The following is a 27,077-nucleotide window of genomic DNA, read 5'->3' as shown; positions in this document are numbered from 1 at the left end:
CCAAAATAAGGCAATTTTCCTTGGCAGGTTGAAGGCACAACATAGGCCGAACCATATTTTACATTTCCCTATAATACCTCCGCGTCTCAGTTTCTACCAACAGGACTATTGATTGCAGATGCAAATATCCAACAGTTGCCATCACTCAAACACCCAAATGACTTCAACTCAAATATCTAAAACAGGTTGCGTTTATTTTGGCAGAACATTTCTAACATCTTTGTCCTTGAATGTTTCTTGGTGGTTTGCAGCCTCCAGATTAAATACATACGTGGATAAGTGAAAGATAATGATGAAGGTCTCATTGAAAAGAAGATGAATTCATACTTGAGTGAAACCTGGATGTACTGTTCTCTCAGTGTCTGCTGAATCAGAGGCTGTCTTTCATATTTCTTAAAATAACTAAACTCAATAATCACAACAGTCAGTTACTAACACTGTGCTGTGAGCTGACGTGTTGCATTGCGTTGCGTGCTGATGTGGGCTCACAAGTCCGTCTCGGTCATCTTCTTTTACTCAATAAAATTCGGTGTTGTCAGCGACTTTAACGACGAGCAGCGAGCAGGACAAGTTTGAGCAAAAATTCTCATTCATATTTTGGGGCATGTAAATGCTGATATTTTATTTGATTGATTTATTTAGCATCCAAGTAATCAGATAAGCTGCTGTCTATAATCAAGCTGGCAAAATATCTCCCACGTAAATGTAGCCCAGATGGGTAAAATACTATCATTTCCCATTAACTGTTGCAAATTTGCTCACGTATAACCTCCTGAGACTCGAGCTTTTATTTGCTATGCATTTTTAATTTTTCCAAGGTATTTGGGATCAGTAGAGCCTAAGAAGTACAAAAACTAAACATCATCTTCCAAAAGGAAGTAGTAGTTTTTGGGAAAAAAAACAATGTCCTCATATGTGGACACCTGAATTGTGAACAATGAAGTCCTTACATCCTCAAACGAGTACTTGCTAATTAGCGAGGCTGTAGCTCGTTGCTATTGATAAAATTTGCTAGATATGCAGGTCATTTAGAAATAGAAACGCTAATAAGCATAAATAAATAAGTTTTAACTGTAGAATCTGATGGGGTCCCGTCCACTTTTGTCCTGTGATCATCTTTAGAATGAATCTGTCCGCTATCTTGTTTTTACCGGCTATTGTATTGCCTCCTTGCTACCACTAGATGGCAGACTAAAGTGTCCATTAACAAGGACAACGGGTTTAAATGAAGCAGAATAAGCTGCAATAAAACCTAAAACTTAATGTCCCCATATGTGGATGCAAGGTCTCAGGAGGTAAATGGTTAAATTTTCTAGATCTAATTAAAAAATTAAAGACAAATATGCTTCTGTAGTGCAAACAGAAACTGAGAAACATTTTCAACCGTCCTAAATCATCACTCTTTGTAATGCTAGTTCGTAAAATGCGATATGTTGTTAGAACAGTTTGAAACTGACACGATGTACCTCAAGAGGATGACAAAGAGAATTATATCATTATATAATTCATAGACTCAGTTCAACTAAGGCACCTCAGTGACCAGGTAAACTTTACTTAACTCTAAAACCAACAAAAGGGCGCAATATCCACCAGGCTCTCTCTCCTGAAATCCTGACCTGAGCAGAAGTTTTCAAATTCATAAATGTGTAGTTAATTTACTAAATTGGATCCTGTGGTAGTCTTCGGGGAAAAAAAAAAAAGCTTGGATACCTCCCTTTCAAATTCAGACCATGCAAGGACAACCCAAATGGTTTTCACCAAGTACACTTTAAATATCAGCTGTAATTGTTCCAGTCAGTCCAATATCCTACATCAACCCACACCAGTGTGTCTCATACTGAGACCATTACCCCCATCAACCCAGTTATGGAACAAATAAATAAGATATGTTCGTACAAAGCATGTGGACTTCCACAATTCATATGCCATCCAAACTTAATGTACTTCAGCCCTTTTAGTTTATTGCCATAGAAAATGCGCAGCCATAACCTCTCTTTTTTTAGTATGTTTTTAAAGATTTTATCAGAGAAAAAAATTATTAGATTACGATTGTGTAACAAAAAAAAAACATAATAAAAAGTGCTTCTGACAGACAAGTGACATATGACTGTGTTAATATTTAAGAATGAATGTGTGCAGATTGAGGTAGGCCTTTCACCTATGACAAAACACAGTACGAGAACACATAAAGACCGTAAGCCGATCGAAACTACCGCGAGGCAGAGTAACGGACGTGTGTGGTCATTTGAGGTTGTGGAGGATGGATCTGAGGTTGAGGCAGAGGAAGGTGTGTGTGGGGTTGGTTTTGTGATGCAGCTCTTGTATCTGGAGGTGGAGGGAGGTGAGCTCAAACAGACGACGGTTCTTCCTGGACAAAATTAAATAATAAAACACAAGCACCAGTCGGTCAAAAGTCATTCAGCAAAACTTGTTTGCAGGTTTCAGTCATATATCTAGTACTGTAGTCATCCTTGTCTGGGTACACGTCAAAAACGGTTCTACACGACTAGAACTGATTTTGCATCAGTTATGAATTGGAAATCACTTAAGGATGATTTGCTGTGGTTTGTTTGGGGAGTAGTACCTGCAAAAAAAAACTAAAACATGATCAACAAATTGATCCGAAAGGCTGGACATGCGATTGGTAGGGAGTTGGAGACGGATAAAGAGCTCTCCATTTATGGACAATCCATCCCATCTAGTTCACCAAACATTAGAGGGACAGAGAAGCTCATTCTACAGCAAACTCATTCAGGTCTGCTCCCACAGTGAACACTATCCAGCTCTATAACAGCTAAAAATTAAGCTACTGTGACTTATTAATTCCCCTTGTGGATCATTAAAGTCTGTCTACGTCTAAGATGGCTTGGTTCAGATTGAGCCCAGCAAATAAACATCAATTATACTTTTCTAGATGTGCTGTAGAAAACGTCAGGGATCAGTGAGGTTGTAGGGACTCATTACTTGGAAATCGTGAATGTATGCAAATCAACATATAGTTGTTGAAATATTTAAAGGTGGAGAACCACTGAAATAACTGAGATGTGATTTCTGTGGGATAAAACAATGTAGGCATTGTCTGTCTATCTATCCATCCATCTATGCTTATTGTTTGTTCATCTGTTCACTAGCTCGCAACAAGCAAGGAGTGGTGAGGAAGATGTTGCAAGATCTGTTTGCTTCCACTGGATCTTCTCCATAAATCTGGACTGACTCACTAATTTTTTCCATCCACTGAGCCAAACTGTCAGCATGGCTACACTGAAGGTGCGCATTTCACGTGACTTCACTTCTTTACTTCCACGTGAGCAGAACGACACAAGGCTCAGTACGGGACATACAGTACGTCGCATACCGCCCACATGTTCGAGATGTGTTCGTCTTTGTTTAAAGTGTGACATTATCGGTTTGGTGATTGCTGTGTGTACCTGATGCCGGAGAGCTTCTGCAGAAGGATGGAGAGTTTCTCCAGCGTTGGGAGCTCCAGGCGAGGGTTTTTAAGGAGCTGGGAAGCTGTGCTGAGAAACTCCTCACAGCTACATGCCTCCAAAAAGGAATTTAAGTAGCCTACAAGCAGAGCAAAGGCAGGAGGATATTATCAAAGCTAATGAACAACACATTTTATTCAATGTTTAAACTTCTGAGAAAATGGAAATGATCAACTCTACTTTGCCATCCTTTTTAGATTTGCATAAGAATGAAAACTACATGGACACAAAGACAAACCATAAAAACATTTTAACGATCGAACTGAGCGGGGCAGGGACACAGATGCTGGTCGGAGTGGCTCTGTGATGATTTTATTTGGAAGAGCTTCCACATTGTCAGTTTTAACTTTGACCTTCCCATCGTCAAACCATAACCCATTATAACACACACGGAGATGAAACGGAGGAACCTTATGAAAGTTATGAAATGAAGTTGGTTCCTAGTAAACAAACATTTGTTTCTGCTAAAGTCGCATTCCTGCTCCTTCAAAAAGTATTCCTCTACTGTCTTTAAAGACACAAGCTGGGGGGAGAGAAGACAACAGAGAAACAGAGGGACTGTTTTTTTTTGTTTTTTTTCCTGGCTGGTACAACGGCTTTGCTGGCAAGATTGGACAGGGAAGAGCGGGATCAGGTTGAGATGAGAAGGGAAGATGGATAGAATCTCATAACATGAGAAAGAGGAAGAATGATCTGGTCAGTCGTTTTCCTGCCACTCAAGGTTAGAAAAATATATGAATAGCTGGCATTACTGACATGATCTTAAATGCTCATCACACATCGTGTAGATGAACATATTCCATCTAAATTATCAGTGTAAATGACTTAAATCGCTTGTCATAAAACGTTGGAGCACAATAATCACAAGGTTATACTACCCACAGTGATGTCTTTAATTCCTTGCTTTGTCTAACCAAAAGTCTGAGGCTTTAATTAGTTTAATTTAAACTACACAACTGTTTCCAGGTTTTCTGTTAAAGCATAAACATCTCATTGTTTCCATTTACTAAGCATTCGTTAGAAACGCTTGCAGCCCAAGTCTTTTTAACGTGTGTTAAAATTCTACGCACGCAGTTAGTATGCAGCTACATAGATACAGATGAAGACGCATGAAGCGGAAAGCGGCCACAAAAATGAAATACACTATACGAAGCAGTTAATGTACTGTTAATTAGAAGTAGCAAAAAGTTGTCACTGCTGCGGCTCAAATGTTTTGTGACTTTCCTTTGTATGAATGTGGTATTCACAAATGTGTAACTTAGTATGTGACTGGACATTATACAAGCAGTTAAGCTGCGTTAGTTTGACCACAGACGTCCTGCGTGCGCATGTGGGTTTTGCGTACAAGTGGACCTTTGTTTTGTTTTATTGGCAACCTTCAGGTGTAAACCTCTGTCCCCTTCTTCCTCGCCGCCTTTCCATCTACCCTTATTACTGCTTGTAAAAGGCAATAATTAGCAAGTCCCGCTAGCCTCACCGTCCACACTCCGCTCAGGTCCCGGTCCATGTGGTTCTGCTGTGCATTAGCGCACAGCAGTTAAAATGATACGGCTCATGAGGCTGGCCAGCTCAGCCTTCCATGGAAACGCGCGGCAGCTGTTATCTCAAACTCGTCCACCTTTTACATAAAACAGGAGGTGGTGGAGGTCGAAATTTCCAATTCTATTGCCTGACCCCCGCCACGTGACCGATGTGAGCTCAGACAAGCCATTACTTTTCACATGTGGTTTTTATGTCAGGATGATGAGGAGTGATACAGCAGGGGGAGCTGGCATAAATCAAAGTAAATAGTGCTAGTCAAGACAGTCCATAAATCTGGGCTAGAAAAGTGATCACAGCAGCTGCGTCAATCAAAAGACGTTTTCCAAAGCGAACGGTGCAATTTTAGAGCTGAGTCACCGAGCGAGGTGTCACGGCCTGCTGGATAAAACTGCACGTGTCTCATCCATTAATAGATTAGTAGCAAAAACTTGTTAATTACCTGATCCAAGTGTTAAACTAGTGTAGGCATCCGGAATCCAAAACACTGCTGCATGTTTTCAATTTTCTGAGGCAGCAGTTTACTACCTCAGTGCAGTAATATCTTAGGGAAAATACTGGGTCTCTAAAAAATATTCTTGTAGTTTCTTAGACAAATCTTAGACGTTGGCCCACTTAATACACTGATGAGGCATAACATTGTGGCCACCTGCCTAACATTGTGTAGGTCTCTCTTGTGCCTCCAAAACACTCTTTAGAGAATGGACGCGGGCCTTCTAAGGGTGTCCTATGGTGTCTTACAACAGGATGTGGTTAGTCTTTGGCTCCTGTGGGTTTAGATGAGGGGCAAACTGATACTTGATAGGGATCTAGTGAATTTGGAGGTTTCACTACTCACTGTTAGTGGTTTTAATGTTGTGGCTGATTAGTGTATATTATCATAATATATAAAAAGGCACCAACGTGACCAGTTTCCTACTTTAAATTGAAGTTACATTTTAAATTGTTATGGATCCTTTTAAGAAGTCAGTAATTTTGGTCCCAGCTCTGTCAGCTATAACTACGTGATATCAAGCAAAAACACGTGGATAGGGCTTCACTGGAAACCTAATATTACACAGCAAACTTAAAAGAATCCTATCTGAATGTGTTTATAACAAAAGAGCCTACTCACGAGACTGCTGAGTTAGCTGCATCAGGATGTCCACAGCCGTGTGCAGACCTGCGCGACCAGCCCGGAGCATCGACAGCAGCACGCGCACTCCTCCGTAGCGGATGTAGAGGCCTCGACTCTCCTCGCACATCAGCTCGGTATGAAGACTGTCGAGGGCCTGGGCCAGTACATCAGCTGCAGGCAGGAAGGAAGGAATGGAAACAACCAAACACCTCATTATCGCGACTGTCTAAAAGTTATTTCGGTATGAATGCGGCAGTCTTTCGTCTAAAACTCTAATTCTCATCTTCTATAACCGCTTGTCCTCTGGAGGGTCGCGGGGGGGCCGGAGCCCATTGGGCGAGAGGCCGAGGGGTACACAGAAAGACAGACAACCATTCGCACCTACAGCCAATTTAGAATCAACAGTTATCCAATCAATATCTACATTGTTATGAAGGTATTCATTGGGTGTTTAATTTTCTTTTACTTGTGTTCTAAACTTCTTTTACTACAGCCGTTCCTTTATGTATTTTATTGACCTTTTATATACTTACTGGTGGAGCCTTGGTGTACTTTCAATATTTTTTGTAGTCAGCTCATATGTTCGTTTTCACATTTCATGTCTGTGAGTTTTGTATATGTGTCAATGTAAAAGGATGTCAAAAAAAACAAAAAAAACTACAAGTACAAATAAAGTAACCTGAACAGAAAGGTGTGTAAAAGTACTAGAATGAGAATATGAAATAAATTACTTTGTGAGCAAACAATTCAATACTCACCCACCTACATTTTCCCACATCATTTCTCAAATTCCTCTGTAGTTTTGCCATAAAACCTGTTATTCTTCTGCAGCCACCCCTTTTCAACCCCATTTTACCAAACGAACTACAATATAAGGACTAACTCAATAACTTTGAAATTTTCTGAAGCACTAAGTACATTTCAAATACGTTTGTGTAGCCTTGTCTCAAAATGGGACCAGTTGTATGCAAAAACCCAGTAAACAGGAGAGAGAGAGAAAAGAGAAACATCTCCCCATTATGCTCAATTTGGTTTCATGTCAATCCAGAGGAGGGCAGAAAGAAAACCTGGTTACCAGATTGGCAGACAACAGTCCACATAGACATACCAAGGGAGCCCTCGCGCATTACAAGCAGATGGAAGGTCATTTCAGAAGACGGCTTCATAAAATCTGTCAGGATGAAGGCAGAGCCCACTGAGTGCGCAGCGATTTATAGTGTGGGAGGCCAAACAGTTCCTTGCCCATCTTTCAATATGGGGATCAGAACAATACTGAGAACGTAAAGCTGTGTTTTGAGGCTGTGAGCCTCATTGTAAAGAAAACCCAGTTCTAGGCTTTAACTCGGATATATACGCCTTAAGTCAACAATACCCCAGTTCCTTTTCTTCCTTCACTGCTGTATAATAAACAAAAATACAATCCAATGGCAATCTATGTTTGTCCTTGTCATAGATCAGTTGTTATGATCAGAAACATTTCTTGGAAGCTTCCTAGCTTCTATTTCAGAGAACGTTTGTTACCTCCAGAGCTCTTGTTTGTTCACCATAGACTCCACCATCCTCATAATTACTGTATCATATGCTGCCTGAGTTGTCACAGTTCTTACAGTTCAACTTGTGGCGAACGGTTTGACAGCGATTGTTACATCCACATGCTCGCAGTTACAATGTCAGCATGTTGATGTTTAGCAGGAACTGTTCACCACGTTTACAGTCTTAGTTCAGTTTAGTATGACTGATTGAAGACCGATATCTATCATTTCAATTCAAAGTGCCAACAATGATCAAAATTGTCTCCAGATGGTTTATAGAACCCAGAACCTGAAACTCTCAGAGCAAACAAAAGATGGGTGGCAAGGAATAGACTCCCTCTTAACAGGAAGAAAACACTAAGCAGAGAGCAACTGGGGACGCATCTGATGGGTAAAAAGATAGAAAAAAAAAAAAGAGGACGGTGGGAGCAGAAAAATTCCTGCATGCATCATAAAGCGTTTACAACAATGAGGCATAACATCATGACTTCTGACATGAGAAGTAAATAACATTGATCATCTTGTGACAATACAATGTTCTGCTGGGAAACTTTTGGACCTGGGATTCTTGTGGATGTTACTTAGACACGTACCACCCGCCTAGACCAGACCAGGCACCAGCACCCCATAGCAATGACACTCCTTGATGGCAGCAACCATCCCCAGCAGGATGCAGCCTCACACAGGCACACACACAAAAACAGTTTAGGAACAACTCATAAAAATCAAACAAACAAAAAAAGCAGTGTTGAGCTGGCAAGACTGAACAACTTAATGGGTACACAGTGTGATCATAAAGTTTTTTATTTTAGATACTGAGACAGAAATCTTATCTCATCTCATGTTCTATAACCGCTTGTCCTCTAGAGGGTCGCGGAGGGCTGGAGCCTACCCCAGCTGTCAGTGGGTGAGAGACGGGTTACACCCGGGAGAGGTCACCAGTCTATTGCAGGGCTAATACAAAGAGATAGACAAACACTCACACTCAAACCTACGGCCAATTTAGAATCACCAGTGAACCTAACAAGCATGTCTCTGGGTGGCGGGAGGAAGTTGTAGTACCGAAACATGCAAACTCCACGCAGAAAGGCCCCAGTCAGATTTGAACCTTCTTGCTGTGAACTGCAGTGAATTCCAGCGTGGAAGTGATTGGGAACGAAAGCAACTCAAACACAACTTAGCAAGCCACATCAAATGACAAAGTGGGGTCAATGGATGCAGAGGCACATAAAGTGTAGAGGTCATCAACACTCAGCTGAGTCAGTGGCTACAGACTTCGAAACTTCACGCTGGCCTTCAGATTAGCTGAAGGACAGTGTGAAGAGAGCTTCATGGAATCAGCATGGCTTCATGGTTTCCATGGCCCAGCAGCTGCATCCAAGTCGTACTTCACCGAGTGCAGTGCAAAGCGTTCGATGCAGGGACGTAAAGCATGCCGCCGCTGGACCCTAGAGCACTGGACACGCCTTCTCTGGAGTGACCAATCACACTTCTCCATCTGGCGATCTGATGGACCAATCTGGGTTTGGTGGTTGCCAGGAGAACAGTACTTGTCTGACTGGATTGTGCCCAGTGTGAAGTTTGGCGGAGGAGGGATTATGGTGTGGGTTTGTTTTTCAGGAGCTGGGCTTGGCCCCTTAGTTCCAGTAAAAGGATCTCTGAATACTTCAGCATACCAAGAGATTTTGGACTATTCCATGCTCTCAACTTTGTGGGAACAGTTTGGGGATGGTCCCTTCCTGTTCCAACATGACTGCGCACCAGCGAGGTCCGTAAAGACACGGATGGGGGAGTTTGGTGTGGAAGGACATGACTGGCCTGCACAGAGTCCTGACCTAAAACCGACAGAACACCTTCAGGATGAATTTGAGCGAAGACTTTGAGCCAGGCCTTCTCGTCCAACGTCAGTGTCTGACCTCACGAATCGCTTCTGGAAGAATGGTCAAAAGTTCCCATAAACACACTCCTGTGTACACCTTGTGCAGAGCCTTCCCAGAAGAGTTGACGCTGTTATAACTGCAAAGGGTGGGCCAACCTCATATTAAGTCTTATGGATTAAGAATGGGATGTCACTTAAGTTCATATGCGTGTAAAGGCAGGTGAACGAGTACTTCTGGCAATGCCGTGTATGTCAGTGGTGGTTGTTTACATTACAGGTGTGTCGGCTGACATGAAGTAAGTACATAGCTCCAAAGACAGAGACGATCACAGAAAGACAGAGAAACACAAACACAGAGTTTGTGCAATAGTGGCATACTGTATAAATGAATGGAAAGTGAGTGACTGAAGGACGGAATAGTAAAGGAGAGGCGCTCGGTGCATCATGGGAGGTCCCCAGGCTGCCTAGGGCTGGGTTAACATAACAAAAGGATCATCTGAGCCAGGCTGTTCTGAGCCAACATTAAGCTTTAGTGTAAAAATAGCGTAAAAACGGTGGTAGTTCAACCATATGATCATTTTGGGAAATGTAGGTCATGGTGCTGTTAAACTGGATTAATTAGACTGTCTGTGAAAAGACTCATGAGCCTTACAACACTGTAGCCTAATATCCACATTGCAACACCCTGTGTAGACAAATGTTATTGCTCTTGTCAATATCTGACATAGTGAACATGTAATTGATTAATTGGCTAAGATAAGACAACTCCCAGTGAGGCGTTCAAGGCAACATGGAGTCTTGTGTCTGTGGTATAAATGCACAACAAGTGGCTGCCATCTGGTCCTGTCAGTTAGTTCCGCCTGCTGCCTGTGTAATGATCGCTTTGTGATGTCACAAGTCATACACAACAATACACTGTGAGATTGTGTGGTAGAGAGCTTCTCTGTAACAGGTGCAGATTCAGATGGGACCAATAAGCGAAGATCACTGGGATCACCAATGGGATTTCTGTACAATGTGAGAGACCTCTTAAACCGCCCACCCTATTATCCTGTTATCATGTCCATAATTTAATGCCTGTGCGCATTTCAGAAATATAACGCCTTACCTTGTGTGACTGTGCGAAGGATGATCAGGATGGATAAGATACGCGTGTGAGGACATGAACTCCTGTAAAGTGGCCAGCTCCTGAAAGGTCCAGCTGCTTCGATGCAGGACGTGGGCAGATCTGGATCTTCAAACTGTAGCACCGTCGACTGGGCTGAAGGTCTTGACACTACCTCTCCTATCCTTCGCAGAGTAGCGGATAGCGCTACGTGCTGTACAAAATACACAGAAACACACCATCTGATGCACTGATCAGTGCAAAAAAAATTCATAATTGAGCCTGCACTCAGTTACTTATGTTACGAACAGGAATGAAATGCCAACAAAGGTTTTTATCAAACAGGAGTGAATGAGTCTAACAGGGAGCCTGCAGACATCTGTCAGAATGGTCCAAATAATGGATAGAACCAATGAGTCAGTGTAATAAACTACAGTTAATATCAAACACTTGCATAACCAAAGAAAAGAAGAGCTGGTGGTTGTCACACTAGCTAGACTTCACTTTATGCGTACCATTTCCTTTGTTGAAGGTCTTCCAAAGTGGCCCTAGACTTGAGGTCACGTCGCTTCCTCCAATTATACACAGTGGCTCAATGCTGGTTGCTTTTCATCATAAAATTACTCACACATTGCAGCAATAAGGGAGCATGTGATTTCGGTTGAACTTGCCATTATTGAATATCAATCTAAAAGTAGCGTTAAATTAAGGAGCTGTATTCTGTATTCCACATGATGTGGAAAAGACTGGGAATCATTCCCTTCGTGTGTAAGACAACACCAGGTCTGTCTCAGACATTCATTTCCTGGCTTTGTATGTACGCATTACAGGAATTATAATTCATCCATTTAATTCAGCAACAAATTGGTCAGGAGTTAAAGTTTAGCTCAAAACAATTACTTTTTTTTGCAGACACTCCAAGTGACCACATATCTCGTTGGCGTAGCACACGTGAAACAGCCCTGACCTGCTGACTCTCCGCCCTATACAGACATTTGGTCTTCATAACTGTTTGGAGATCGCAGACTACCGAGTGAGCCTGGCCAATAGCGTAATCTTTAACCAGCAACTGCTGACATACAGTGTTTGTCTTTGAGGGCTCTCGAGGAGCTGGTGGCCACATGTCCGCATAATACAGGACACGCATCCTTATCAAAGCTGCAGAAACAGGGTCAGTCTGCTCTAATATCTGGACTATTCAACACACAGAGAAACGATTTGAGAAACCCAAACACAACATGGTTCTCGAAAGGACCTGAAAGCGTAAAAGCCTCCCCACGCTGTGAGGGGAGATGCACAGATAACAACGCAGCGGATATGCCCGGCTTGAAATGAGAGTGTAAGCATGTTGAGGAAAAACTGTCTTGTTAAAGAATTTGAACTCACAACTGTGTTGTTAGTTGTGACGCTAAAATGGGTGCATAACCAAAACCATTTTTTTTGACTGATGGTACTTCTGGCATCCACGTATGAGATCTGAAGTGTGAAACCACCAACACATGCTTCTGCTGTGTGATGTTATACTGTATGTTCTTTAGTTCATATGTAAAACAAAACAAAACTATAAGAATAAGGAATAATTATCATCATTTACCTGTGTACTACTGTCCAAGTGTCTCAGAGCCCAGTAAGTGAGACGAAGAAGGTTGAGAAGGAGTTCAGGTTCTGACAAAGGAGTGCGATGAAGCTCATCTGCTAATAATGGCAGCACCTAAAGGAACCAAAGATAAGTTATGACTACAACCTCAGTCAGACGTTGACCACTTTCCATTATCTATCTATTAGACTGTGATGGTAAACGTGGGCTGGAATGAAATCCAAATATCAGAGTGAAGCTGTACTGCACATGTCACCTTGAGACATCTCTCACTGAGTACAACCTCCGGAGGCAGACACTGGCGAACACCTTTCACTTCATTTCCTGCTGCTGCTCCAAATATTGGTCCATCGAGCACCCAGTCTAGCAGAAGCAGCAGGAGCTTCCGTGGTGTTGGACTTGAGCTGCCCTGAAAGAAGAAGAAGGGTAAAAAAAAAAAAAAAAAAAAGGTTTGATTATCTTGCTAAAATACTCATCTGCTACTGTTATAGCTTTTTGTTTATTAGACATTCCTCAGTCCCACATGTGTATCTGCTTTCTGTTAAGCGTCCACCATGGAGTCACAGCGGACTGGCATGAATAGAATAATGAACTGTGATTACCCAGGAATACTTTGGAAAAAAAAAACAAGACACGCATAACTGAAACGTCAACTGTATCCAGCTTAGCATATACGTCTTCATCAACAGCAGTGTTGATAACAAAATCACAAATTATGATTTATAATGCGAGTTGGGAGTATGAGTGTGGTTTGTGGAGAACCGTCGTATCATTCGCAGTCTGTGTAAATCAGCATGTAAGTGTTTGTCTAACCACGCTAAATGATATGCAGTCTGCTTTCTCACTAAACACACCAACACTAATGCGGAGTGTAATCAGACTTGAACTGCCATCCCCGGTTGACTGGTGGGATGTTTAGCTGTGAAACGCGCAAAACAAATAACAAATAAAACACCTCCTCGCTCTGTCTTCCTGGGGCGGACGTTTTCTCCTTTTTGTAGGTGTATTTCATACACTCTGTGCTTTTAGCACTCCCTTTCTGACAGCCTGTTGATGCTATGCTGTGCTCGTATTTCCTCTGAAAAGAAACACAACATAAATATCCGATGCCAAAAATACCTGCAACGCAAAAAGGAATTAATCACATTAAATATTATTGTTAGTGTGGAAGCGCTTCAAGTCTCGTGGAATGCAAAAACATCACTTGATAGCTTCCCATATTCAGTCAAAGTTCATTAACTCTGCGTTTCCGACGTTCCTATAAAACATGAAAGGAATGACCAGCTGTGCGCTGATAAATGTGTTGCTACCTGTAGGTTTTCAAGGCGAGCCTGCACTCTCTTGGACTGGCTCTCCAGCTTCTTATTCTGCTCGCTGAACTCATTCAACTGTTGATTTAAAAAGCATTCCCAAGTCAAGTCTGCTCCGCAAAAGGACTGAAAATCAATTTGTTTATTCCCATTTACAGTACACAGACATGCCTTTGGGTTCATTCAACAGAAACTAAAATCCCCCATGGATACGCTTAAGAGCTGACCACCAAAGGGTTATGTTGTGGCGCCCTCCTGTGGCCTAAGATATTCACTGGCATGAGCCCTGTACTAATCCATCCTGTGCCGAAGGGAAAATTTGATTACAAATTTGTTACAGTATAAATTGCTATTTTGGATTTAACAATCAAAGCCAGTTACAAACACAATGCCACACTGGTTGAAATGCACAAATGTAAAAGATTTTACACAGAAATGATACGAATGTTATATATAAGTGTGACAGATCAAAAAGTTCTGAACCTGTTTCTTCATGGTGCTGTTGAGCTCCTTGATGGTGTCAAAGCTGGATCTGAGCCTCTTGTTCTCTTTGCTCCGCTCTCGAAGAAGGTCCTGGAGCTGGTCCAGTTCTTGCTGGTGTTTCTGACGAGACACACAAACACAGCACATTTAAAATGAAGAGGGCAGTCACATTCAGAATGACTGACACTGACATTCTTTAGTACGACTGTGTGATGAGTGACCATAAATAAACTCACATTACTTCAGCTCAAAGAGTAGAAGGAGAAGGAACAAAGTGCAGAGAAAAGTTGTAAACATGTCCCATGTCCTGAATGTGATTAGATGGCGTACGTGTCCTACCTCCTGTACAGCCAGAATGCTAGTGTGCACCGTCTCCTCCAGGCCGGCGAGCCTTCCAAAAGCCTCCTCCTGTTGTTTCAATCTCCCTTCTCGCTCATGCAGCTCCCTCTCCCACTGCTGCTGACTGCGTCGCTCTGCCTGTGCACACACAAATGTAAACCCAAAGTAGTGTTCGATTCTAAAACATCGAGAAGCTGATCACAATTGCAAAAATGTGGTATAAATAAAAATTTGAGTTTGTGCATAACAATGGAATCACTTCTTTAAATATCTAAAAAAAAAAAAGCTGGAACATTGTGTAAAATGCAAATATGCAAATTATATTTTACCATATATTTAGTAGGAAACTCTACTAATATCAAATATCAGAAATACACTTCATATTTCTGCCATATTCAAACAATTACTTCTGTGAGAGTTTGAGAACTGAGGAGAGCAGCTGCAAAGTTTTTTCAGTTCTTGCTTAATATACTCAGTGGTCAGCGGACAGTCAGTGGTCTTCTTTGTTATATCATTTGTAGCATAATGCACTCGTCCCCGTCAGCGGGAGGCAGGTCTGGACCAGGACTCTTGTACAACAGAGACATGCTGTTGTAATACAGGCTGAATGTGGTTTGGCATTGTCTTGTAGAAATAAGGATGTGGTGTTCGTGACTTCCAAAGAGAATTGAAAAATCTGACAGGTCAGACCACAGGACAGTTTTCCACTTTGCCCCGGTCCGTCTCAGATGAGCTCCGTCCCAGAGAGGGATTTCTGGATCTTGTTTACATGAGATTTTCTTTGCATGGCGAAGCCTTAACTCGCACTCGCAGATGCAGCAACAGACTTCGCTCATTGACAGCGTGGGGCTCAGAACACTTCCAAAAACCACTGAGATTTCCGTTACAGGTCTCGTATCTGTTTTAAATCCAGTGCTGCTTGAGGCCTGAAGATCACAGTGATTCAGTATTGCTAAATTTCTCTTGAAATGGAAATGATGTGCTGTAGTATGGACCGTTGATGAGGAATCTGAGAAATGGAATACTTAAGTTGCAGAACTAGAGTGTCGATGCCCTCCCAAACATTTATTCTGAAGGATTCCTTTTGTACCCAATCATTTCATTGGCCTTCTGCAAATTATTATAATTTCAAGCATTGCACAACTTTTCCAGTATTTCGTTTCCCCTTGTCTTTGTACTGTTTTAAATTCACTGTTTACGGGTTCTCTCTGATCTGATCGCTCACCTTTAGTTGTTCATAGATGGTCATCATCTCTCTGTAAACTGCCACCAATACAGAGGAAGAGGAGTCACGTGAGGCAGGGAACTGGCGAGCCCACTGCAACTGTCTGTCTCTGTCTGTGTCCTGGGACACAGAACTACCGTCTAGACACGAAGGCAAAGTCACATCTGAGGGAAAATAGAGGTAAATAAAATCCTCAGGATGTAGAAACTCTCAGTTATTTCTGCCTCAAATACGTTGAGTTTGTGTCGGCATGATCGGTTGTCAGATTTTCCATATGCTGTCCACACACACACATGTACCTGTTTCTGTAAACAGCAGCTGAGAGTCCTGAAGTGGGACCACTGTAGAGTCTGCGCTCAGGTCCACATTGCTGCCATGCAAACTATGATCCGAGGCAAACCTGACAAAAGACGGCAGCGTGTTTCGGTCGAGGCGCCGCGGAACGTGCACAAATGTAAGCCGGTCTCACTGGTCACTTACTGGTCGGGGTGGCTGGCGACTGCTTTGAGCAGCTCGCGTAAAGCTTCATGGTAGCTCTTCAACTCTTTGCATGGCTGATTGGACTTGTTGTGGGCCAAAAAAAGCCTTCGTCCTGCCTCTAAAAAGCAAGAAAGCAAACACAAAGAAAAGTTTAGCATGTCGCTTGCATGCAAGAAAAGGACAAGCATCAATGAATGAATCAGCTGCATGAGTTAGATATGAATTAAATTTAACAATATTGTCCAAGAGCAGAAGGGTGACCAAAATGTTTGCGCATGTCATGGTGATTGCTGACTCTTAGTTAGTGCAAAAAACGGGGACTTTTGTTATTTTTCAGCAACTGTATTTACTTCATTCCAATAACAAAAGAAATTTCTTCAAGCTTTTTTGTTTCTTTTTAACAGGACACAATTGAAATGTGGTCAGATGTTGATGCTGACTATTTATGCCTCAGTGCAGACCATAGACTGTACAAATATATGTTACAGTCTGCAGAAGAGGACAGTGGATATAAGACGGTTCGTAATATGTGCACTGGAGTCACATATCAGTTGCAAAAGCAGCATGAGCCTGTGACTATATGAATTCACGCAGTTGTGGAGGCTCCATGTTAAATACCGAACACTTACCATCACTGGGTCCTGAGGTCACCTCACCTGGAGGTAGCGGCTAAAAGACAGGACGAGGACGCGTATTAGTGCAACGTAACCTATTACTTTCACTTTTCAAAAACTATTTATTTCTTTTATAAAATAATTAGTCAAATAACATTAACGTCGATGCACGTTAGAGTAAGTTACTTCAGCATGTTAGCGTCGTTACCAGGACGCAGCTCCAAACAAACTGAATCTGCCCTGACACAACTTTAAGTTGTCGTTGAGCTCAAACCTGTTTCCTCCGCTCCAGATACTTCAAATTAAGTTTCTCCAGTGCATCCGTTACATCGGTATTTTTAAACCTCTGGTTCATAGCCGCTGTAAATGTTGCTGTTGCTAATAATGCCGACTTCTACACTTTTAGCTGCTAACACAGTGACAAGCATAACTACAATAAGATTACCTTCCGGTTCGGAATTTCAAATTAAAACGTTTCTTGCCACACGAGGAATGAAGGTACATTGTTTTTTTAAATTGTAATAATTTCATTTCCGGTATTATTGTGATTACGTGTGCTCACTTAACACATCCCAAACCGGCCCTGTCCGTTCACTGTGAATGAAAGCAAAACACAATCCAAACCTGGCGCATAAATTACCACGTGACTAAAGAAAAGCAAAACAACGGAAATAAAACAAGAGGAAACGGCAAAACAATTAAAAAATATATATTTTTTTAATAGTCATAAATACATTTGTCTGTAATAAAGGAAAAAGCGTTTCCAGCAAACACGTTTTTTTATTTGCTTTGAATTATGTTTTAGGCCTCTTAATGTTCTGAATATCTTTCAGTTCATACTTAAAATGCCATCTTGTTGGCAAATGTTTGGTCTAAGACTTGACTTTTATAAATGAGCAAATTTCACCTAATTTCAGTTTTGGATGTCCTCAGGCCAACTCATTTTTTTCCCCCTGTGACCGATAGACTGTCATCTCACGTTCCCGCCCAGATGCACTGTTTTACCCAAATTAGCCAGTGGATGTCAGTGTTTTATCGAAGATAAAAAAAAAAAAAAAAGTCTCCCATTTGTCTGATTTACTGGCTTGTCATCATCATTGTCTATAAATTGTCCCAAATTTTAAAAAATATTCGTTCATAGATACCAACAAAGCTATAAATCTCAAATAGTTTTACCATAGGTCATGGTGTGACATACATGGTATGTACACTGTGACATACACTGTACACTGTGACACACTGTTTTACATCTCTAATGGATTGTACAATGTTTGAGCTGATTGTGTCAGTTTTAAGATGTACATACCATACCAATTATGATAATGGCAGAGTGACAGTAAATGGAACTTTAATTCCTAAGGAATTTATAATCGTGATAACAGTGAATAAAATAAATAAATGCTGCACCACAGTCTCACTTGAAATTCCATATAAGTGCAAATCGGTCGCACGTCTGAGAAGCTACAAGGATGAAATAAAGACATTAAAGCGAGTCTATACACAGATTAACCTTGCTGCACCCTGAGCCCCCAGTCTAACCCACAGTTTAGCACTTGCCCATTATGTTTGGCAGCCAGTGCCAAGTTTGCGCCAGACCTGAGTAGTCTACTACTACCCGTTAAGATTAATGTTCCCTTTATCTGTTTGGCTAATTAGCAGCCACTGCCATTAATACACACACTCGTGATTCAATCACTCTGTCCCTGCAGGCCTTCGCTTGACGTTAAGAGAAATTAACCAGAAAGCATAATAACACAGATCTTCATTATGGAGTGCTTTGCTTTGTCCATTTTGTATGAAAATGAAAGTACTGTTGTGTCACCTGGTCATAGAGACTGCTCATTCAGGGATATTCTCAGTTTGAGCCTGAAGGAGATAGTGTTGGACCATCAATGATATTTGTGCACGTGTGAATAGGCTTTGATGCGCCAAAGGTTAAAGTGAAGGATGAAGGCTATGGTTAACATATCTATTTACACACTGTCTGTCTACATACTGGAACTAAAGCAGCACTCAGGGGCAGGAGCCGTCTGTGTACATATTAATAAAGAGCAGACGTGCCATTCTTGGAGTCTAGAGTGCAACCATGTCTTTGTTTTTGCAGACCGTACTGAATTTGACAAAAGCGATCCACACGTGTTAATGGACTTGATTGTCACTGAACAGTGGGATGTTCATATTAAGTGTAATTCTGCTCTTTATTGTTGCACAGCTTATCGGCCCTCGAGGCCAGTGTTTTAAGCGTGCTGCTGAAATTGTTTTGGTTGTGCAAGTCCGTCCTCTGCCTATGTACTGTATGTGTATGTGGAAAAAAAAAATAGATACAGCGCAGACAGTCTTAAGGGATGTGGCCGGCAGTTATCGCCTGCTCCCTCTGTTTTCTGAAGAACACATGTGCCAGCCCAGGGGATACAAATAGACAAAAGCAATCAGCTCCAATCATTGGATTTACAACATAATGCTGTGTTGTATTGCACAACTAATTAACTCTTGTCTCATGATACGAAGACGTGCACATGCGCATGCAAGTACCCCTGCTCTCAATTAAAGTGGCGATGGCAATGCTCTGCTGTGAAAATGATTGCTTTTCAATTGGCATGACTCTTTGAGTCCACAGAGCAGTATTATGTATGCTAATGCAAGCTGTAAAGACGGATCTGCAGTTCAAGACTGTGGACCCGGAGCAATTAAAATGCCTCTTGAGCCCCAGACAAGACACTTCATCCCTGGGCATGCCAAGCAATTTTATGAGTTCTTTCATATTAAAAATATATTTTTGAAACTTCACAGGAATAAGACTGTAAAAATTCTGAAGCTTAATAGATACCTCATAGTTAGATTGATGCAACAGTCTTTGAAAAAAATGTTATACATTAGGAATAAAGCTCTTATTTAATCCCCTAGATTTTTATACATTTCAGGGGTTTGTCAAGAGCGGCAAAACTGGAGGCTTGAGTCAGAACGGCAGAGCCAGGTAAAATATATATAGTCTTCTACGGGTTGGAGTTGCCCCGATAACCGAAGGCACCTCGTGGTGTCCTGATCAGATGCCTAGTGTTATGACCGATGACAGCATTACTGTTTACACTTCATCATTTCACCTGTCAGTCTCACACTGAGTTTTACCCTCATTGCCGAACAATGCCCACAGACAAGGCTCTTTCATTTTGGACAGCAACTCCTTCCAAATCAAAGACAGCAGTCCACTGTTCTCTAACATGCCATAGCCTGGACTTGGAACCACCCCAGTGCATGCAGAAGGTCACGGACGGATGAAGCCAACAGAACAGGACAGAACCACAGAAACACAAAAGCGATTCTGAGGACCAGAACTGGACACTCCCTTTCTCTTGCCTCGAAATCTTGCCGATGAAAATCACAAACTCATCAGAGATAATCTTGATGTGAAACCACAGACTGACAATGTGTTTGACTACTCCCCCTGAATAAATCCAAAGTTCTCCTTTTGGTGACAGAAGAACGTATTGGCTTGTATCAACCAAGCAGGTAATCGGCACACACAGTACACACCCCTAGAGACACATTTGTAAGTCCATTAAACAGTCAGTCTGAGTTGCTAACTCAGCAGCGATACTGATGCTCTTTTCTGGCTGCAGATATGATAATGCATAATGCACCCACACCCCTGCTTGAATGGCCCCTAAACATTCCTACCAGAGCCCTACAGGTCAAGGCCCAGTTACCAGACAATTGCCAGCAAGCTCCCCTCCCAGTTTAGACTACAAGGACATTAATCAATCTGTTCTTGTCTTTACTGTTGGACTTGTGAAAAGCCATCACTTACTGCCCAGTCATTGTTCCAATTCAAAGTATGCAAGCACAGTCAAAATACCTGGATGTGCACTTGCCCTGCCTGTTTTATCAAGACTGCACTGGAAAGCGACTGCGTGAAATTAGTACAGCCCCTTATCCCAGAATGCCTTTCACGGCCTTTATCAAGCACATTGCTGTTCTAATCCTAGACTGACCATCTTGCATCCTCCCGTCCTCCAGATTCCTATTTTAGAATCAAACTCGTGAAGTCCGAACCCCCAAGTACACGTGTCCGAAGCATTCATGGCGCTGGTAAATGCCCTGGGAGGAGACTCTTGCCCTCCTTATCCAGAAGAGACGACTCATTTCTTAAAATTCCCTATATTTAGGAATCTCCTTACCAGTGGTGTTTTGGCCCGATACTCGCAACCCCACCCCAGACACCGGATAGGTTCATCTAGATGTCACAGCACAACAAACACGGGGGGAAAACAAAAGAGGTTAAACACGCGGTGATATAACTGGTTGACACACTCAAACTAAACCAAAGCATATGTTCATAATTCATAATAGCACTTCAGCTAAAGAGTGCTACCAGTTAATAGTTCCCCTGTCCAGCCCATATGAATTTACGTTATCCAGAACCGCTCATGCAATCAACATCACCACAAAAGCCCTGCAGGATTTATCCCCATAATAACTCCTACTGCTTAAGAGCCCGTAATAGCTTTGTCAGGTTATATTTATTAGATTAATTTCTACCGGTTTAATTGATACATGAATATTTTAATGTTTACCCGCACTGTGAGAGGCCTTTGGGGCCCTGGGAAGCTAGAAGAGGAGAAGTAAAGTAAATCCACTTCAGGGGAAGCCCCTTTGAAACCTACTTTTTTTGGTAATAGAAAAGTGTGGAAATGTTTTAATTATTCAGTGTTTCATAGAGTATTCTGACTTTTAGATTTGTCTAATTATTAGGGTGATGAAATATAAATGGGATTTAGTGATTATAGTAAAGTAGATGAGAATAACGCTGGATAAAATGTGGCGGAACGTTAAGAAAGTATTACAGAATGACTTCCTTACGTTATACTAATATTATAGTAATATTCTTCTTCTTGGAACAGTGGAGAAGGCCGGTCATTTAATTTCTGTCTTTTGGTCTAATGACCTTCTTTGTCTCTCAACCTTTCCAGATTCTTATCAAGATTCACATTTCTGTGCAAGATGATCTCTGCGTTTGCATTATATGTGTTTAAAAGTTCAAAGCTTTTAAGGGTGAACTTATCAAAAAGTGTGTTTTCCTATTTACGCAAGTTTTTGTTCTCCCCACAGAAAGTCAAAGGTCTGCTAAGACGATATAATAAAGGAAAATTACACCTGTATAACATATATAGCGAGTCATTTGAAATACATTTCAGCTGCACATATACATTGAGCTACTAAGTCATAATCCTTGTTTTATCTTATTAATAGATTACACTCTAATGGTTGGTTAGACTTGTCAATGCTCTGAAAGAACTTCTAGATAACATTAAAAAAGAAAGAAATGCAAAATTGTGTAATTTTAACTATTCATTTAACTTTTAACTATTCATTTTAACTTTGATCCTTTAACCTCTCCAAAGAAATACCTTACTGGTGACCAAGACATGACCAAGGAACACAGTATACTGCAATTTTCATCTCATCTTGAAAATTACTTTTGTGAAACAAGCCTCAGCCTGCGCGCAATACATCATACACTTCATAAAACCTGATATATTAATATAACCTTAATGATTAAATAAGGGTTATCTCATCAGGTTTGTTTATGACTCGGGGCAGTCAGAGTTGCGTTCATAATGCATTTTTAAAGGGTTATAATGTGCGCTTTTTACTCATTCAGAGGAATAGCACTTTGAATGAACCCTACGCCAAAGCCATATATGCAACCTTGCATGGACACACCGGACATGACTGGAAGGTGATCGACCCCTTTAAAATTTTGAAATGGTCACTTAGTGAAAGCCTCCATTTTTAATGCCAGCGGCCCTCCATGCTAGCAGAATGAATTGACTCACTGTTGGACAGATAGCCGCCTTAGCCGACCTCTATAGGAGCTGAATACATCAGCACGGTCAGTGTTCGTGAAGTTTGACCTCAACTCCCACTCACAATACACACAACATTCCTCGGAGTGTGCGCGCGCATGTGTGTGTACGCACAAAAGGCCTGATAGAGGCACCACCACTTTTATCATTTAATTATGCTGAAATTAGTTATCTTTATGTGGGTAAATTTTGCTCTTGGAAAAAAAAAACTAAAAATTCTGTATCTCTGCATTCAGAATCATGTAATATTAAAACTAAATGGAATCTAATGTAGATATAATGTGTCACTGGCGTATTGAGAAATTTCACTGTGGATAATCAAGAATGCAGCAAGCTCATCCGCGGCCAATGTCAGTGTGGACTGGGCTGTGTATGACATCTGGCCCCCTCACTGGGATAAATTAAAGGATTTCCTTATCTTGTATCTACTTTTAGAATCTGATGTCAGTTCAGAAAACATCTCAGAACGACAGATATGTAAGTTTTGAGCCAACTTACATTAGCTGAGCCGCCTCTCGCTGACGTTACTGTGCAGGACTCAGTATCCTGAAACTTAGGTGATCTCTCAGTGTGGAACCTGTGATGTTGACGCCTGGGAGGACGGACTGGAGAGAAGTCAACATGATGGGAGATGAGAGCTGCCTAAACTGTAAGCTTAAAACAACTGCAAGAAAAAATTTATTTGAGCAGTCTTAACTCTCAAAATTCACAAAAGACTTTATGAGAAGTAGTGTAGCTTTATAGTCTAATGTTTGGTCTCTCTCAAGCCCTATTTTGCTAATTCATGAAAATTATCACTTCCTTTAAGTCCAAAGTTCTAAAAGTTCAAAGTAAACAAGAATGTTATCAAGAGAATTCCTGGTGAAATAAAGCATATAAAAACACTTATACACTAGGAACAAAGCACTGTAACTATATATCTACTACTATTCCTCTAACATTTTCCAAAAATGCAATGGCAGAAGCAGAAACTATAAACCCAGCTGCCATCAGTGATGATGCACAGTAATGATGATTATTCACTGTCAAAATATCTCTTTTATCTGCCCTCTCTTTTATCTGTTGCTTTCTATGCTATATAGGAATAGCGAATGAGTGAATAATTTAGTGAGTCTGGTATGTCAAATATGAAACCTAAAAAAAATAAAAAATAAAAAATACAGTTCCTTGAGTGGCCACTCGAGGCTCCAAAGGCAAGTCAATCCTCAAGCCTCATAGAGCCCTGTGGGGTTAAAATGGTCAACCTCGTCTCAGACAGAAACAGTTTTGGTCTCTGTAGCCAATGAGTGGCCCATTATGCCAACTGCAGAGTGGGTGAATCTTGATATAATTGTAATTTAATTGAATGAATGGTAATAGCTATTATAAGTGTTTTTGAATTAGCCGGAAGTTAGGATGAGTCGGCCACAGTCAAGATGGAGACATCTGGAGACTGAGTTTCAAAATGCTCTTCAGAAAACATAGGTTCAAGGATTTGTCCATTTTCATTTAGTCCATGCGATTCCCTTAATGTCCCTGCTGAGGTGCTCTTGAGAAACTCATCGAAATTAAAAGCACGAGCTAGAGATATTTGAGCAAATAATGATCTAATATATAAGAGAACCTGATGATGAAACACAAACAGAAGAACATAAATAGTAAAGGACGGCAATACTGTGGAGGGACTGTATCTATGAGAGGACCTTCATCAGCGACCCTGGCGGTGCTGTAATTCCTGCAGAGTTGAGTCATGTGGGATGTTTCTGGGTAGTCTCAAGGCCCAGAAGCCCTTTTTTGGGAATGTCATGTTTTAACAACTCCGATGCCTTTTAATTCCCGCTTCTGAAACTCTGTCTGGAAGTACTGGAATGTGTGTGAGGCAGCAGGCCAGACGCTAGTGTTTGGAAATAAACTGTCTATCCAGTCTGATTGGCCTCATTCTCAGGGACGTGGGAGCAGCAAGTCTGCCAATACACAACACACTCACACATGCGTGCACAAACATGGACCAGCATGCTTCCCAACGTACCTTACAGAAACAGTTCTATTTCCACTGCATTCCAAGTTTGCTTTTACGCTCTGAAACGTGTGCATGCAGCCAACTTGGACAAACATAGATGAAACATAATGCAGTAAAGAACACAAGCTGTGCAATGATAATAACCCCACAGGCACACACAACATGTACATTACGGAGCAAATTCTTTAATCTAAGCAGAAACCTGCATGTGTAAAACGAAAGAGATCAGAGCCAACTGAAGAGCTCATTTTTTTTGGTAATATTATTCCCACAGCAGTGCTGATGAGTCTGATGGACTGGCTGCAATTGAACTGCACAAAGCTCCTGGGAGACTGGGAGACTTAATGGACCATGTGTGTTCATGTTATCATGCGTGCGTGTATTTTTTCACTCTACAAGGGAGGAGCAGCGGAGGAGTGTGATGAAGCTACAACAACATAAAAGGCACCTAATTGTTCCCCGAAGGCACAGTGTTCGTAAAGTGTCAGGAATAGCTCAACCTCCCACATCCGAGCGGAAAGACTAGCAGCCATGGAGGAACTGAGGACACACTGGCGAGCAATGTCATCCTCATGGCAAGAAGGTTCTGGGTCCTGGTTGTTTGCCTTTCTGTGTTAGGGTATAACTAGCCCCTTGACCAAATGTATCTGAGATACACCCACATCCTACTAGAACAAGCGGTAACAGATAACAAATAAATGACTGAAAATATATTTAGCGACAACATACAGTATTTAGTGGTAATCAGTGGCTCATCCGAGTAGCTTCTTCAGTTCTAGTCTAGGTCATAGGTCTTCAACAGGGGGTCTACGGGGGTTCCCCCTCAAATTTAAATTTCTTTAAATAAACATTAACATGAATCCAACATATTTTTGTAAAGGTATAAATGGAGGCAGAAGACATTGTCTTTCAGACATTCACCAATACAGGAGCTGTCTCAACAGCTAGACCTGTCAATCTAAGCCTCCTGTACACAGTAGGCCCTGCCCCTGGTCTAGGTAGTCCGGTTGCCCTTTTAAACGCATCTTGAATTGCCATGACCTGGATGGCTGAGAGCCTTCACAGACAACTCCTTTTGACCGTGTGTCTGGCAACGTTGGCATTAGTTGGACCTCACTAATGGCAGCTTTTCAATGAGCTGAGCATTTTAATTACCCGGCTGAGTCCATCAGTGAGGGGTGAGAGCATTCATATTCATTGGCTTTAACACATTGGCCTAATGAACCAATGCACAAGTAACTTACATGATAAAAAAAAGCAATCAACCAAGGCAGAATCTGGAATGGAAAAAGTGTGGACCATAATATCAGCATGTAAGGCCGGGACTGTAAGTTCTTCTCAGTTTCCTTAGTTTAACATTCCAGGCCGAACACATCCAGAATGAACGTAGGCAAAGTAGGCCTTCCTAGCAAGTAGTTCTCTGATGTCATTTTGTTAACAATCTTCCTTGCTCATATTTTTTCTTTGGCATTGTCTCATAACATCCTTACCAAGGTTTTCTTTCCAGAACAGTTTGGCAGGTATTCTATCATTTTCATATGACCTATCAGTTGGTTTCTATACTTACTTTGTTCTATACTTACAATTGTTTTGTCATAACAGCATTCACATTCTTGCTTTTATTTGTGGACTTCTAAGACTTCCATAAACTCTAAGTCTTCCCAGTTTCTTGCAGATGTTTCCGGCAAAAGCCCAACATATGTTTATGTCCACCAGGCTTCCTTGACAGCCTCATCAATCTCAATCTCGTTACAAGGTCTAGATAAGTTGACATCCAAGCCCCTTCTCCTCAGAATGAGGCCTTGACTACAAAGTGGGGCGCTGCTGGTATCCAGTTGTGTTTTCATATACTATTTATGACTGGAACAAATACACTGATACGCCTCTGAAGATCAGATCAGTGAAGGCCATTTTCACCAAGCAATCCTTTTCATTGGTTGCCAATGTCTACAAAATGTTTACATGTCCAGGCATTGTTGTGGCTGATAGCTATGCGTCTACTAGACCTCACTGAACAGATTTAACAAGCGCTGAAATCTAAAAAAAATCAATATTAAAACACACTGGTCTAATTCTACTTTAAAGTGCTGATACGCTGCTGCTGCCAGGCCCCTGCAAGGCCCATCAAAGCTTGTATAAACACATCAAACACATACACCCTGGCATGGAAAAACACAGAGAAACAGCTGTATGTAAGCATGTGTGTGCATGAGTTCATGTGCATAGAAGTCCCAATTTTTGCACATGTGGGCACCATACCTATGTTAAGTTTGGCATCAGGCAGGCTGGCAACTTCTCTGCTAGCGTGAGAGCTGGAAAGACCTGTATAATTACTGGGACCAGCGAGAAGAATGGGCTTTTCAGCAACCTAGTAGTTCACAGTGTAGCTACAAGATAAACAGAATGATGAAAGAGGAGGATTAGAGGATGGAAAGTGAGGGGAGAAGGTATGGTCTCTGGAACAACCTGCCTGAAGAGTTTACGCTTATGCAACCAGTACTCCTTC

The 27,077-nt window shown here is 41.5% G+C and overlaps 1 protein-coding gene across 2 annotated transcripts; it reads right to left on the bottom strand.

The window, feature by feature from the left end:
* Positions 1-911: 911 nt before the first annotated feature.
* LOC125017724 (coiled-coil domain-containing protein 138-like) lies at positions 912-17,125 on the bottom strand. 2 transcript variants are annotated; one of them, XM_047601174.1, is made up of 15 exons: positions 16,983-17,125; positions 16,724-16,763; positions 16,095-16,212; positions 15,914-16,014; positions 15,615-15,778; positions 14,390-14,527; positions 14,051-14,170; positions 13,568-13,645; positions 13,213-13,335; positions 12,514-12,666; positions 12,255-12,371; positions 10,664-10,874; positions 6,142-6,315; positions 3,429-3,567; positions 912-2,364 (listed from the first exon to the last, which is right to left on the bottom strand). In XM_047601174.1, exons 1-15 carry the CDS (start codon positions 17,061-17,063, stop codon positions 1,833-1,835), a joined length of 2,289 nt encoding a protein of 762 aa, XP_047457130.1. In that variant the 5' UTR covers positions 17,064-17,125; the 3' UTR covers positions 912-1,832. The 2 variants fall into 2 exon arrangements, with proteins under 2 accessions (XP_047457130.1, XP_047457131.1); XM_047601175.1 differs by having other exon boundaries at positions 2,094-2,368.
* Between the last annotated feature and the right edge of the window lie 9,952 nt (positions 17,126-27,077).

The sequence above is a fragment of the Mugil cephalus genome, chromosome 12 (assembly GCF_022458985.1).
Source record: "Mugil cephalus isolate CIBA_MC_2020 chromosome 12, CIBA_Mcephalus_1.1, whole genome shotgun sequence".
NCBI lineage: Eukaryota > Metazoa > Chordata > Actinopteri > Mugiliformes > Mugilidae > Mugil > Mugil cephalus.
Note: the sequence above shows the minus strand (reverse complement) of the source record. Positions and strands in the feature narration are given on the sequence as shown.

Coding starts and splice junctions, on each gene's coding strand:
- LOC125017724 (XM_047601174.1), bottom strand. CDS start 17,063: ATGAACCAGAGGTTTAAAAATACCGATGTAACGGATGCACTGGAGAAA. Junction 14,528..15,614: donor CCATCTATGAACAACTAAAG/GTGAGCGATCAG, acceptor GTGTGTGCACAG/GCAGAGCGACGCAGTCAGCA. Junction 12,667..13,212: donor CAGGAAGACAGAGCGAGGAG/GTGTTTTATTTG, acceptor TTCTTCTTTCAG/GGCAGCTCAAGTCCAACACC.